Source organism: Protopterus annectens, chromosome 11.part0, assembly GCF_019279795.1.
Source record: "Protopterus annectens isolate FY-2018-M chromosome 11.part0, PAN1.0, whole genome shotgun sequence".
NCBI lineage: Eukaryota > Metazoa > Chordata > Ceratodontiformes > Protopteridae > Protopterus > Protopterus annectens.
Window position 1 is genome coordinate 462984592 of NC_056745.1, and position 13762 is coordinate 462998353.

Sequence of the window (13762 nt, forward strand, 5' to 3'; positions counted from 1 at the left end):
CACAACAACCTCCCTCTCACTGGTACTCAGTGACCCCTGGCCTCCCATCCTTTTCTGTACCCCTTTGAAGGCTCCCCCCTTTTGTTTTTTTTTTCTCTGCTTAAAACTTATTTATTTTACTTTTACCTTAGAGTATTTGCTCCATCTCTCTCCCCATCCTTCTCTGCCTGCCATTTCTCCTTTATCCACTAGGTGGCACCATCTCTCCACCTTTCAGCCTGCTCCTACTCTATAAATTATTTTTATTTCCAACATTGCCTCTACATCCCTCAAAGCCAAACCTCCCCTAATCTTTCTCCACTTTCCATACACTATATTTTCCTCGAGTGTTGCTCAAGCTCTTCCACTTTCCACCCAGTCTAACGTTCTTTCTACCTACTTACCTCTGCTCCCACCTGCAGTGGCTGATACTTTTTCAGCTGAACTCCTCTGCCCTGTTGCTCTATCCCGCTCCGTTCGCCCTGCGGGCTCACTCCGCTCCCCTCCCTGCCCCCATTTCCCACCTGCCCCCAGTAGTCCTACATTTATTTCCATCACATACTCCCTCCCCCTTACATCACCCAATCACCCCACAAGACTACTCCTCCCACTTTTTCCTAGAACTACCTCCCCTTCCATCTACCAAACCTCTTTTAACAAATCTCCTCCCTACCCACCAGTTCATACACAAATCTCTCTAACCTACAAACTTCTTTGCTCCTCTAATCAAATTACTCTCTATAATGCTCTCTTTTCCCTCTATACTCCCCACCCCTACACTAGTCCTGTCCCTCCTTCTCCCTCTGTACCATACCACTTCATATACTAACCTTTACCTCACCCCTCCACATCAACCTCCACCTCCCTTCCCTACAAATCATTTCCACAATATCTCGGCCTCTTTAACCCCCTTTCACCCAATCTTTCTCTCAACATTAAAACTATTCCAAATCCCCACAAAATTCCACAGACCCAAACCAACCCCCTACCATCCATTCCTAACCAAACACTCTCCTAACAAACTTATCCACCTTCTCTGTTACCTTTGCTTAGCCGGTGACATTCATCCCAACCCTGGACCAAACATATCTCAAACAAGTAACCCTACCTCCAACAACAAAGCAAATAGTAAATACCTCAAATTCTTCACTATTAACACCCAAAGCTTAGCTAATAAAATAACCCACTTTCATGCCTGGCTTAACCAAAATTCACCCGACATAGTAGTCATATCCGAAACTTGGTTAAAACCACACATAACTGACACTGAATTCCTTCCTCCAGGATTTCAATGTCTCCGATCTGACCGCCTAATTAAAAGAGGTGGTGGTATAGCTCTAATCTACGCCAATCGCTTATCCATCACTCCCTTCCCAAATCCTATCCCTTCCTTTAATAACGCAGAAATAGTTACTGGCATTCTAAAATTAAATGACCACAAATGTATCTGCATCATCTCCCTTTACATTCCACCTAGTAACAACACCAGTACCTTGGAAGTCATCCTCTCTTGGACTTCCTCAAATATTAATTATGAAACCTATATCATGGGAGATGTAAATATTGACTGGCAAAAAATCTCTAATCATGATCCCACCTTAACAATCAATCTCTTCAAGTTCACACAACTTATTAACTCTACCACCAGGCCTAACAAAACCAACCTCACTGGCTCCATCCTAGACTGGATCCTGGTGTCACACCCTAACAGAACTACCATATATGGTGTCACTCCCGACCCACTAGGAGACCACCTCCCTGCCTTCACCCATAGAACTACTTCCTCTTCCCCATTCTCCCATAAACTCCTACATACTCGCAATTTATCTAACTTTAACCCCTCTACCTTCTCTGACTCCCTCAAAGCCACCAACTGGAACCCACTAAAAACACTACCCCTAGATGAAGCCGTTGATTTCTTCAACTCCAAATTCCTTCTATCCTAAACTCCCTAGCTCCAATACGAACTAAAAGAGTTAAAGCCAAGACTGCCCCCTGGCTAACTAAAGAAACAAAGAAAATCATGCAACAAAGAGATAAATCCTGGAAAAGCTATCTCCATCATAAGCAACCTGTATTCTTACTTAAATATAAACAAATATGAAACCAAGCCAAAAAACAAGTTATAATAGATAAAAAGTCCTACTACAACCATCTACAAATAAATCATGCTAAAAACCCCAAACAGTTCTGGAACTCCATTAACTCTGTCCTTAAACCTGGCACAACCAACAACCCCTGCCCTGATACCAGCAAATCTGACCAAGACATTGCCAAACTATTCAATACCTTTTTCACCTCTACTATTGCCGAGCTAACCAAAACCTTCCCCAACAACAACCCCCCCCCCCGCCCAAGTTTCCTCCAACACACCTCTCTCAACTCCTCTCTTTGAACTTGAACCTGTGTCTACCTAACTCATAAAAAAACTCCTGTCCAAACTCAAACCTTGCACCAATGCCCCTGACAATATCCCCTCCTCCTTCTTAAAAATTGCCTCCGAAAGTACTGCTCTCCCCATCAGCATCCTGATAAATAGATCATTGCTCGAATCCTATGTACCCAAACTATGGCGGTCTGCTTTCATGCTTCCACTCCATAAAGGCGGCAAAAACTATAATTACTCCAACTTCCGCCCCATAGCCATCCTCTCGCCCATCTCAAAAATTCTTGAAAAATGCATTCACCTGCAACTCATGCCATTCCTAACCAAACACCAACTGCTCTCTCCTACCCAGCACGGCTTCCGCCCTGGACATAATACCAACACAGCCCTTATCTCCTTCCTACACTCTGTCAATTCAGCTCGAGACTCTGGGAATCTTGTTTCATCAGTTCTATTAGACTTATCTAAAGCTTTCAATACTATCTCCCACTCCCATCTACTAAACCATCTCTCTAACCTTAACATCTCCCCAAAAACTATAACCTGGTTCTCCAGCTACATTTCAGACAGGTCCCAAGCTGTAAAATGGGGCCAAGCCTCCTCCAGCTTCCTTCCTACCCGCACAGGAGTTCCCCAAGGGTCCATACTTGGCCCTCTGCTATTCAACATCTTCGTAAACGACTTCCACAAAGCTATTCCCAATACCAAAAGTGTCCAATACGCAGACGACTCTACTTTGATCTGCTATGCCCCTAACCTTACAGAACTCAAATCTCTAACCCAAACCGCCTTCTCAACCACTGAAAAATGGATGCACCAAAACCACCTCTCACTAAATGCTAACAAAACTAAGATTCTCCTATTCACTCACTCTAAATCCACCCCCTCTGTCAAAAACCCATTTCAAATTACAAGCCTTAATAACTCCATCATTGACATCGTTCCCTCTGCAAAACTCCTAGGGGTCACCATTGATGAACATTTAAAATTCAATACCCACATCCAACTTAACATTAAAAAAAACCACATAAAACTTGGCCTACTATACAGAAATAATCAATTTCTCTCCCCCTCTGCTAGACAGACCTTGGCCGCTACCTATCTCCTCCCATCTCTTCTATATGGTGCTCCTCTACTTACAAATCTATCATCCACCCTAACCACCAAACTGGAAATATGCTACAATAAAATCTCCAAATTCGCCACCAAGTCAAATTCCCTCTCTCATCACTGCACCTCCCTTCAAACTTTAAATTGGCTTGAACTCCCTAATCAACTAGACTACCTCCAAATTTTCTCAGCCCACAAACTTATATTCCAGCCTAGCAGCTGCCCTGCACTATCAAATATTCTTCAACCTTATACCCCCCCCAGACCCCTCAGATCTTCCCACCAAAATCTTATTTCCGTCCACAAACCTAAGTGCCCAGCTGGTCAGCTTCTAATCTCCTTTACCCTAGCTAAAAAATGGAATGCCCTGCCCGCTACACTAAAGACGTGTGACAACCTACACTCCTTCAAAACTCAACTCCACTGCCACCTGCAAACTCAAAGAAAATGTAACTGTACTCTTCATTCTATACCTCCTAAGCTCCCCTCCTCCTTCTCTCCTGGCTAAACTTCAAACCCCTCTATTCTGCCACTTACTCACACATTGTTATTATAACTAACAAACCTTTTTCTTTTCTTTTTTCAACCTATGTTCTATGCCTTTCACCCTCCAGGACAATTCCTCTTGAAAATCCTAATAGCGTGTTTTTTAAATGAATGCATACATGTTTTTCTAACTGTTTTGTGGAATTCCCACCTATTTTTGATTGCAATAATAGTTCAGTGTATTTTACTATTATCTTTCATTATGTGATTTACCATTGTACTGTGGAGCTTTTCTCCCCGGGCCTCCACTGAAAACGGGCTCTCGAGCCCAGTGGACCTTCCCGGTCACCAAACTGAAATAAATAAATAAATAAATATCCTCTGTTAAAATGCATGCATTTAATTCAGCTACAGAAATATATATACATTTCTCTTCATTTCTGCAGGGTGCACTGTTGATGAATTTCAACACAAGCAAAGCTCGCATATACATTTTCAGCACAAGCATCTTTACAAAATCAGTTTGATATACAAATGGCATACAGTTCTAATACATTTGTAACACAGCAACTTGTATAAATCTGTTTGATATTCAAATTACTAAACTCCAGCTAGCTATGCTGGCACTTGCCCATATCGTCACACCCTTATCTATAGCCTCGTCTCTACAAGCTGGATTCTCAGGATCCCCTTTCTGATCTGCTATCCCACCTGCTGGCGATCCTCACCTGCACATCAAGTCTGTCAAACTAATTGGATTATTTCTCTGATTTGATTCAGTGATGGCCAAAGATCCTTCTCTGCCTTCTAGAGTGGTGTGCATTCTGACTGCCTCTCAGAAGCCTTTCCCTAGAAAGATTTATAAAAGGAAATGGAAAGGATTTTCAATATAAGCAGTGGAGAATTGGCTTGACTTTTTTTCTAACACTCTCCCTTCCATTCTGGACTTTTTGGCAGATCTCTTTCACTCTGGGGCCAGTTAACAGCTGTTTCCAGTTTTCACAAATCATCTGTGTATAACATGTCTGAAAGTCTGTAAAGCTTTACTAAAAGACACCTTTCTTTTGAGACCTCCTTGGGATATTACCTCAATGATGCAAGCTCTCACACAGTCCCACTTTGAGCCTGTGGCTTGTATTGAATTGAAGTTTCTTTTTTGGAAAACATTGTTTTTAGTGTCTGCAACTGCAGCTAAATGAATTTCTGAACTTCAGGCCTTGTCATGCAAACGTACTCCCTTGATATTTCAGAAAGACAAATACTTTACAAAGACAGAATCTCTGAAAAACCTAACCTTAGCTTTGTGCCTAAGGTAGCCACAGAGTCCACCTTGAACCAAGTAAAACATTTGCTGTCTTTTCCACAAACTCTTTGAACAAAGGTAAATCCATTTTTTATATCTTAGACACTCAATGGCAATTCAAATTTTACTTGGACCACACAAAGTCTTTATGGAAAGAAAGCTTTTTTGTGTCTTGTTTTAAAACAAAATTGGGATCTAAAGTCTCTAATGTTTCTTTGTCCAGATGGCTCTCAGATTGTATTTCTTTTGTTTAGAATTTGAAAGGATTATCTTTCTCAATCAAATCAAGAGCTCAGTCCATTAAGTTTGTTTTAATGGTCACTGCGTTTTGCACACATTCATAGTTCAATGAAGTCTATGCTGCAGCAGCCTAGTCTAGCATGCATATCTTTGTAAAACAGTATAGACTAATTTTTTTCCAGAGCAACTTTCAATTCCACCATACTCAAAAGTATGCTGCTGTGACTTGGGGATCTCTGTAGCTGGGGACTGTGCCCCAACTGTTGAGATGGGTGGAGGGAACAATGTAGAATATGAAAGTTATGTACTTACAATAATGCTAGCTAGATCTTTGTTGTCCATTTCCATCCTGCTTTCTGTCCTCTTTTCAATTTGCCGTCATACCCTTTATGGTGTTTCTGAAGTATCATAATGGATTAAGCCTGAATTCTTTCATGGTGCACATTTATTAATCACTGTGGTTTCCCCTTTTGGGCTCTCTTTTCATGGATATTCCTGTCCGTTTTGGTCAAACTCGATCTGAAGCTAGACTGTGAGTGCTGGGAATTATGGAGGAGGGAGGAGCTCAGTTGTTGAAGAAGCTTTGCAAAATTTTTTTTTGCCTGCTTGAATCTGCCTCAAGACAAATAACCCAACTTTTGAGATGGACTGATAAGGGGACACCAATAATCTAGCGTTATGGTAAGTACATAACTTTCATTGACATAAAAAAAAAAATGAAAACAAAGCTAAATCTCAGCAGCCTAAACCAACACATCTCCAAAGAACCTTTCACACAATTTTGGGGCAAAACAATTCTATCTTGTCTGTCATGAGGTGATTGGAAGTTCTCTTTGTACCTCCAGGATGCATGTCTGCACATCATTATCACCATGTCCGGAAGGTACCTGCTTTTCAGGCACAAAGTTTTTCATAAATTCCAAAGCCTGCCTTATACTCTCAGCACAATTCACTAAGTGTTCATCAAGTACATGTCAGAAGTAATAGCCCATCATAGACCAGCAAAATCAAATCTTCAACCTACCCATCACATTAACTTTATTAGGTGTACAGTGGATACCTTGATATCATTTTACATGTATACAAAATCCATGACTCCAATCTCTAGTGTAGGTTTTACTTTCATACTACCTGACTAATTACTTTCTTGCTACTGAAGAGTTCTGTCTTAGAGTCTTGGGTGTCATGGTACCAACGGTTTTCACAGCACAACAAGCCAGGATGCACATGAGAGTTTTGCAAAGGGATGTACACTTACATTGGAGGCAGCATGACTTATCCTCTTATCTCATTATTGAATGTGAAATTTACTAGTACTTTTCTATGGTCCTTCTGATTGCACAGTTGATCAAGAGGTGCTTTGGTGGAGCAGTGGTCTACTGCTTTGTGCATGCATTTCCTACCTTCCCCAATGTCCAGATTCATACAGAAGGCAAGCGCACATCAGGCCAAGGTGATCCTCCTCATTCCATTCTAGCTTTGACAAACCTGATTTCCTCTCCACCTAAAGTACGTGTAGGATAACCATTTTCATCTCATAGCCTTCAAGACACTGCTGTCTTATTCCTCAGAAAAGCCACATCTGGCACTGCACTTCCTGAATCTAGCCAGTGGAATTTTACAGTTTTAGCCAGCATCCCAGAATTTCCTCTGAAAGTGTTTGATGTCCTCGCTGAAACCATCTACTAGGAGAAGTTACAAGGACAAATGCATGTATTTCTCAAAATGTATAGAAGCTGAAGATGTGAACCCAGTAGTGGCCTCCATCCCTGTGGTTCTCCAGTGTTTGTGTTATTGGACAAGGGCCTCAGTTACTCTAACATTAAAGTACACACAGTCTCCAGTTTCCATTTGTGTTTTATTTGCTATCTCAGGCTTCATTTAACTCCTTAATGGCTGCTGGCAAGTCATTTAATTAGGTGTCACATTTCTGACTGCTAGTAGGCCAGACAGCCTCTGTCTCAAGCTATGAGTTAATACATAAATTAATAAATGTGAGAAAATCTTTTCAACTGAACAAGAAAGGCAATTGTTTTGTAATTTGTGTTCAGTTCAGGTAATTTTCTCACATTTGTTGTGCTTAATCATGACACTAAATATTACAGATTCATTACCATGATTAAGTTATAGTAGAAGAAGAGCTCTTTTTGGTATTTCCTTTCAAGCGCTGTCTGCTTTAATGGGAAGTAGCAGCTGACACAAGGAGTGCAGCATGCATGAATAACAAAACAGTACAATGCATGCTTTGTTTGTTAATTAGTTAAAGTAAGCGAGGCCTTTCTTAAAGGGACTTTCTATCTTAGGTCCCCAACCATGGATCTAATCCCAGTGCGAGTTCTTATATTTTATTTAAGCTCACCAAACTGCCCTTTTAACAAATGCTATATCAGACTCTTGGATTTCTGTCTTGGGAAAACCCTTTTTTCTGTTGATCATCACCTTGACAGAGGTTTGGAGTTACAGGGACTGTCAGTAAAATCTCCATACTAAGTTTTCCTCAAGGAATGCGTGGTGCTCGAGTTAAGCCCCTCTTTTATACCTAAATTAGTTTCAGTATAAAATCATCTGCTTATCAGTCTTTCTCCATTCATATTCTAATAAAGAGGAATTCCTACTCCGCAGAAATGATGCGATAGACAGCTCGTGTTCTACCTAGATGGAACCAAGACCTTCCATAATCGTGGACAGTTGTTAATATCCTATGCACTGCAGAGGTTAGGGATAGAGGGTTGTAAGATTACTCTAGTTGCATCAGGTTCTTTTGCATCAAGTATGGGAAGTCCTTGCTGACTACAATCAGAGCTTACTGTTACTCTTAGCCTGGGCCATGGCCACCTCCTCTTCTTTTTGCATAACACATTGATAAGATGATAACCGTGCAGCAGCCACATTGTCTTTGCTAAATACCTTTGCAGGCACTGTAACTTGCATATTATTTCCAGCTCAGAATCTGTATCAAGGGCTACTGCCTTCGAAGGGATGTTCTTGTGATCACTACTACATAGGAGGATTTGCTATGTACTTTCTTACTGGTTACTAAAGATGGACTGCATCTTACTACATATAAAAGCTATGTATAATAAAGAGAGATCTTTAAGAAGTAGCTATGGGTTTGGTAAAATTTACTCTCCTTCCCCTTCCTTTTCCTAGACTTATTATTATGTTGCAAGTTTTATAGTCTTTACAGAGCAGTAGGTAGTGAGGGTAAGCGATGCATGATCGGTTGAAGTGGTGAAGCAATATGGGAAAATTTTATCAGCCAAGCAGTCCTGGTACCTGTGGCATATAGCCCTGATAGTTACCGAAGATGGGCACGCTTCCTATAGATCTCTTGTTATGGTAAACTTATAACTTCTGCTTACTAAGCTGACCTTCTACACATGGTTAGTCATTTGTATTGCCCCTTTCACGAGAAATACATCAGACCTTTAGCTGAACTTCCAAAAATGCATTTTGTTAGAGTATTGGCTACTTTTATGACCTGTTTCTTTAATGTCACTTTAAACATATGATGTGTGGCAACTGATAGCTATCTAAGAGGTTTATTACTTAGGGAGTCTGACCCAGTGATTAATGAAGATACAACTCATATCCAGCACAAAATGTCTGGACTTGTTACAAAGACAAAGCTATAAAAAAGAAGCCACCTTTGGTAAAATCACCTCCCGTCTATTCCCCACTTTGTGATTTATCTCTGTTCTCCTGTCATTTCATTCTTCCTCAGCTTTTATGTTGACTGCAGAAATGGAGAGGAAGGGATGTGTCTTGCATTATAAGAGTGGATGGAATGACTGTCACAGTAGGTAGTTTTGGACTGGCACTGAGTGACTGGCACAGTGGTTAAAGTGGTTGCCATAGACACAACAGCTTTTGTCAGCTCTGTTGTTACAATAAATATATAACTTTAATTTTTGATGAATTATATGTGACATTTTTACTAAGATTTGAATCAGAGAATGAAATGTCTCTGAAGTTTCTGTATTATTAGAGGCTTACTTTTCAACGAACATTTGAATGACCTAGCCACTGTCTGAATTAGTGGGACTTGCAAAGGCATTGAATATAACTGTAGAAGCCATGTCAGAAGAAAAGCTTTTAGGTGTGCTACTGTTACTACTTGTAGTAGCTTAGCTAGGACAGGAAGTGTGATAGTAAGGAAATAGATGCAGCGGATGCTTGTGTTGGGTGATGTCTAAAAAGATTAAAATGTTGCTTAGTGGGGTTGCACTGAAGTCATTATACAAGTAGTGTCTTTCTTGTTTCATTTTGTCAGTTAAAGTTTGGAATAAGGAGAATTAATGAACGGGTAGTATTATTTTGGAGAGTGTGGGAGGTCACTATCAGATTAGGAAATACAGCTAGAGTAGGTGTAGTACTAGTCCAGCTAACTAGGTTGACGAGCATATCTTAAAGGACTTGACATTTTGGCTGAATGTATAAGAAATATTTTGCATGGAATCCAAAAGTTTGGTAATTTGCCATAGAGTAAGAAAGCAGTGACTATAGAATAGCTTTTGGATTTTGGGCATTGATAAGTGGATGGCACAGCAGACCTGATAAGAAGAGTGCCCCCTTGTGTAGTACCTCATTGTATTGTACTAATTTCACTTAAAGCTCTTAATCTGAAAGTGCCTGTTGCATCAGGTATTACTGTGTTTAAAGACTGGTACTTGTGTATTATCGCAACCAGATTTTCGCAGTTGCGAATTTCGCATACTTTGGTAGAGACGAGGTCATGAAACTGTATGGTGGTATTCACAGTGTTTACTGCTGTGGAATAACTTTGCATTAGCTTGGGGAAAAGAAACATTTCAGAAAACCCTCTTCCTGTTTTTGCATGCATTACACACACACACACGCTTGAATCGTCATGCATGCTACCGTACTGACGAACGGACTATTTTCACTGAGTGGAAGGAATCCTTCAGAGAAGGAAAGCACACAAAGACATGAAGAATGGTTTTGGTTAACATTTTATTTTTAACAATGTCTAAACATATGATCAGGTCCCACTGAAAAAGCATGCTACATGCCACAAACGACAGGAAGAATCGTATCATCAAGCTGTTTCCTGAAGTGGTCTTAATAGGTTTATTCAGGAGCTGACTTTGAGTGTATCTTTCATTTTGTGTAAACTATGGGCATTGCTTCCCAAACGGGGACAGTTTCTTAGCACCTTTACTGAAAATCTTGACACATAAACTAGGAAGGGCAGCAATCCTTGAACTTCATATATTTAAATGTTAGAAGGTTACAGGGTGTTTTTCGTGAGTTGCTTTCCCTTTGCTGAGGTAGATGATGTTGATAGCTGATTATGGGTTCTGATTAAACCTACTAACAACAGTACGAAAAACAGTTACTGGCTGATGCTGCACTTCTTCCTGTCATTACTGCCATGTTTGGACCTGAACCTATGTTTAAAATTTGTTAAAAATAAAAAGTTGAAGCAAAAGCATAATTCATGTGTCTGTGCCTTTTTATGTGGGGGAAAGTGGAGAGCAATTGCAGTGAGTAAGACAGCAGCCCTGACAGTTGAAGCCTGTATGCACTTTACTGCAAGCTACATGACATGCTGGCGGTAAAAACACCTAGGCGAACTGGAACGCAATAAGAGAAGGCTGGAATAATAAAATAATTTATTGAACTCTCAATAAAATTAGCGCTTTCGGCGGAAAAACATACACCGCCTTCTTCAGATTACACAGCAGAACTGAGGAAACAATTTTTATACATTAATGCAAAATAGTTACCCAATGGATGTAAAGTGCATTATTAGGTAAAACATTGTCATGACGACCTTAAAGCTAGTTCAACCACCCGATAGAAATTTCCAATCTGTTGTCAGATGCAAGAGAAACATGTGGAAACAAAGATCTAAAATATGTTTCTTGTTCATTATGTTATAAATAACCAGAAAAATGTCTTCTGGAACACTTAGTGAACCTTGTTTAGGTTTTCAAAAATGCTAAAAAATCTTAGAAAAAGTTATTATATAAACAAAGACTAATATACGTCACTTTGCCAAAAGCTAAATGGCAAATCTTATGTATATCTATCAGGTGGTTGAACTAGCTTTAAGGTCGTCATGACAATGTTTTACCTAATAATGCACTTTACATCCATTGGGTAACTATTTTGCATTAATGTATAAAAATTGTTTCCTCAGTTCTGCTGTGTAATCTGAAGAAGGCGGTGTATGTTTTTCCGCCGAAAGCGCTAATTTTATTGAGAGTTCAATAAATTATTTTATTATTCCAGCCTTCTCTTATTGCGTTCCAGTTTGCCTAGGTGTTTTTACTGAGTTTATCTGGTTTGTTTTTTTGGATGCTGGCGGTAAAGTGCATACCTATACAGTGACATTAGCTTACTCATTTTTTACTGATAACCCTGCCTAAATCAACCTTCAGTGTGAAGGTAAACCCTTTGTCTGTCATTGTCACACCACTATCAGTTACTTTTCCACATCGGGAAGCAACCGTTATTATCGCGAAAATCTGGTTGCGATAATACTTAAGTACCTAAAGACTTTCTAGTGATTTGTCTGCAGACAGACTTGGCTCCTGCTACTGCAGTAGTGCCACTAAATGTAGGAAAATTTGATCCTGGGTCACTTTACGTTTTTCTTGAATAATAATTTATAGGATTTTATGTGATTCTTGTTATTCCTTGCATAAAATGAAAATGTACATCATAACTTGCCATCTTGTATTATAGCATTGTATGTCCTTTTGCACTTTAGTAATGTGCCCTTTTTTTTGTTTTGTTAAGAAAACAGAAGTCCTCCCCAGCGGGTGTCACCATCAAACTTAACATCACAGCTCCAGAAGTCCAGCAGCAGACCCAGTACATCAGCCACAACAGACTCCTCTGGCATGTCAAGCAGCAAATCTCCAGGTCAAAATGTTTCTGTAGAGAAGTACTCTGGACTGAGGCTGAGGTAAGAGGATTGTTTGTAGGTCACTGCCACATCTCGACTTTTTTGAGGCATGAGTGTGAAATTGCATTTCAGTAATTCAGGTTATGTTTTTTTTTTAAATTATGTTTAAAATGCACATTCTTGACATGAACAATGTTTATTAGAGGCTGACAGTAGACTTCTTTAATCTATAACTTTCAGTATGCTTAGATATATATAAGATGCTCATCGTAAAGTACAAATGCTACATTATTGCTCTTGAAGAATGGGAATTTATTGTAGATGAACATTTGTCCATCCAGCCTGACTTTCACAACTTTGGACATGTCCTGTGCAAGTTGAACTCCTCCCCTTGCCAGACATCAGATTGACACATGGTGGAAAAGGGAGCGAATCCCATACTATTGTCAGTTCTTCTGGATCTGATGAAGGTGTTCAGCAGATGTTCATCGTGCATACAGCTGCAGTCATTACAGATGAGTTACCCTGCCGTCAGGCAGGTCCTCGGTCGGCCGAATTCCAAAGTCTAGGTCCAGCATTGGTTGTCGTCGCTTCTTCCCTGACGTCAGTGCGGCAGGGGTATAAAAGAGGCAGCCGACGCCATTTTCTTCAGTCTTTCTTGCCGCCCAGTGCTCGAAGCAGAAGCAGTTCGCAAGTGCCGGTCGGCCAGCTCCTGAGATTTACAAAAGTATTTCAGCCGAAGTCTTCTTGAAAGCTAAGTACCCCGTTGGGGAAACTTTTCTTGCCTCAGACCGATGTCAGACAAAGTTATTAATTGCATTTCATGTGGGAAGCAAATACCGCATGAGGATTTCCACTCTTTCTGTATACCTTGCTTAGGCCCAGACCACGACGTCTCGGCCTGACATTTTTGTGCTAGATTCAACAAGCGCACTATTAAGCGTCCAGCGGAGTTCGCCCTTCACTTTTTTGGCAAAAAATTTAATTATATTATGTCGTCGGATACTCCGACTCCAGTTTTGAGCAAAAAACGCAAAGATAAGGACCGACATACGAGGTCCGCACCATCTACTGAAAACACGCTAAGGCCGACTACCGGTTCTCCGGTACTCAGCGAGGCGCCTACCTGCAGGAAATCTTTCACTGTTTGCATTTATTTCGCTTTTTCCTCCATTTTCTTTAGTACCTCCTCAGCTTTAACACCAAACAATACATCTTTTTGAAGAGGTGCATCTAATAATTTAGCTTTGACATGATCTGGTAAGTTTTGCTAATTGAGCCAAGCATGCCTACATATAACAGGCCCCGTAACAGCAGCTCTACATGAGGCCTCTAAAGCATCAAAACCACACTGCAAGGTATGTTTACCCACTTGCTCTGC

General features: G+C 40.4%; 1 protein-coding gene across 1 annotated transcript in view; it reads left to right on the forward strand.

Moving 5' to 3' along the window:
• MCM10 (minichromosome maintenance 10 replication initiation factor) overlaps nucleotides 1-13762 on the forward strand; it is a 948221-nt gene that overhangs the window by 286233 nt on the left and 648226 nt on the right. Inside the window, exon 7 of the mRNA XM_044087964.1 lies at nucleotides 12273-12441. Within this exon, the coding sequence (XP_043943899.1) occupies nucleotides 12273-12441 (169 nt within the window). The remainder of the gene's footprint in view (nucleotides 1-12272; nucleotides 12442-13762) is intronic.